Raw genomic sequence first — 1,973 nt, 5'->3', positions numbered from 1 at the left:
CCCCCCCCCCCACTGTGGGTCTTATATAGCACCAAAGTTCCCCTCCAATTAAGGTTAAGATCTTCCATTGTCCCTCCCTGAAACCTCTCTGGTGAAACTGCAGCGTCCCAAAGGGCTCCTGGGGCCCTCTATGTAGGCAAGGTGACAGAGCTCAGCATACAAGAACAAGAAAGTAACTCATATTGGACCCTGGGTTCTCAAAATCAGATGGTGACTGTTAAATATTATATCCTGGCCCACTGACTCAATTCCAAGAGAGTAAGAGAGCTTCTCCTGGCCCCCAACCCACTTAGATGTCAGGACATTTCCGCATCGACACACCAAGAGTCCTGGGGCTGTCAACGCCCCGCACCACACTCTAGAACTGTGACGACACCATGGGGGCAGCAATTCTGTGAACACCCCACCCTACGGACAGCCCATCGTCACTCTCCTTGACCTCACATCATGCCCCAACTCCCTGGAGCCCCCACACTCCGCAGCAAAGAGCCAGAACTGAAAACACTCACCTCCAATCTGTCCACCTAACTCCTCTCTCCAGGTTTCGATGATGAGAGAGAAGGTGCCCTGGTTGGGTGGAGGAAGGTGCGAGAAAAGAAGAAAGACAGTGGTCAGGACAGGTACCGGTCAAGGCCAGACTTTAGGGGTAAAGAGTGATGACCGTGCTGGATGCTAAACACGGACAGGACAATTCCCACAGGGACTGGCCCAGGGAAGGAATGACTGTTTCGGCTGTCTTTATTGAGCATTGGAAGGACTGATGCTGAATTTCCAGTACTTTGACCACCTGATGTGAAGAGCTGACTCATTGGAAAAGACCCTGATGCTGGGAAAGATTGAAGGCAAGAGAAGGGGATGACTGAGGATGAGACGATTGGATGGCATCAACTCAATAGACATGAATTTGAGCAAACTCTGGGAGATGGTGAAGGACAGGGAAGTTGGTGTGCTGCAGTCCATGGGGTCACAAAGAGGCGGACACGACTGAGTGAATGAACAATAACAATTGAGCACTCACTATGTGGGAACTCAAGATACCTAGTTGAATCCCTCAAAAGGGACCGCTGTGATGTACCATGATGGTCCCCTGTTTGTTTTACAGATGAGGGAGCTGAGGCTGGAAAAGAGAAAGTCACTTTCTAAAAGGACAAGTGTCTAGAATTTTAAAAAACCTGTGTTCGCCCCTATGCTTTGGGGGTTGTGGGATGGGAAATAGGATTTTGGAGGTGAAAAAGTCATGGATAAAGGCCCCAACTGAAAGGTGTGAGATAAGGTGAGAAGATATTGGGGGTACCCAAGACAGAGTGTAGAAGGGTCCCCAGGTGCAAGGAAATTTTGGGATAAAATTAGGATCCCAGTGTTTAGGGATCCCCAGTGAGGAGGGTTCTGTGAATTGAGAATTTCCAGAAGGTGAGCATGGGGTTCTGGGAATTCGGGTTTCCAGATGTGGGTGGGGGGAGGGTGGATTGGGGATCCCTAGAGGGCAAGTTGGAGTCAGAAAATTGGGTCGCAAAGAGTCGGACAAAACTTAGCTACTGAGCATGCACGCATGGGTAGGGTTTCTGCGTGTGAGAATGTGGAATTCGAGATAGCGGTACTGGGAATTTGGAGTCCCAGGAGGGCAGAGTGTTGGAAGTTGGAGCGCAGATGGCAGCCGAGATTCTGGTGAGGCCTCCACACGAGAATGCCCCGGGGCTGGGTCTCACCGGCCACGCGTCCCGGAAAGGCACGCGCAGGAGGCCGTCCGGCAGCCGCAGTTCCGGCGCTAGCGCTCCAGGTTGCGCAGTGTAGACCGGTCCGCGCGCACTCAGCGCCGCGCCCAGGGTGCAAGGAGCCTCGGCGGTCTCCTCGGAGAGCCCTGGCTTCAGGCAGACCCTGAAGAAGAGACGGCAGGAGCCCCCGGCCTTGCAGGGGGACCGCGGCGTGCCCGGACCTGGTCCTGGCCCGAAGGAGTGGATCTGCAGCTCGAAGAC

General features: G+C 53.5%; 1 protein-coding gene across 1 annotated transcript in view; it reads right to left on the bottom strand.

Moving 5' to 3' along the window:
* Nucleotides 1-1,973, bottom strand: part of DLL3 (delta-like 3 (Drosophila)) — an 8,555-nt gene that overhangs the window by 6,209 nt on the left and 373 nt on the right. Inside the window, 2 exon segments of the mRNA XM_010849221.1 lie at nucleotides 510-567; nucleotides 1,707-1,973. The exon segment at nucleotides 1,707-1,973 is cut by the window's right edge and continues 9 nt beyond it. Of these exon segments, the coding sequence (XP_010847523.1) occupies nucleotides 510-567; nucleotides 1,707-1,973 (325 nt within the window).

The sequence above is a fragment of the Bison bison genome, unplaced genomic scaffold, assembly GCF_000754665.1.
Source record: "Bison bison bison isolate TAMUID 2011002044 unplaced genomic scaffold, Bison_UMD1.0 scf7180017864280, whole genome shotgun sequence".
Classification (NCBI taxonomy): domain Eukaryota; kingdom Metazoa; phylum Chordata; class Mammalia; order Artiodactyla; family Bovidae; genus Bison; species Bison bison.
The sequence above is the reverse complement of the archived record's forward strand: the minus strand, read 5'-3'. Positions and strand labels throughout refer to the sequence as shown.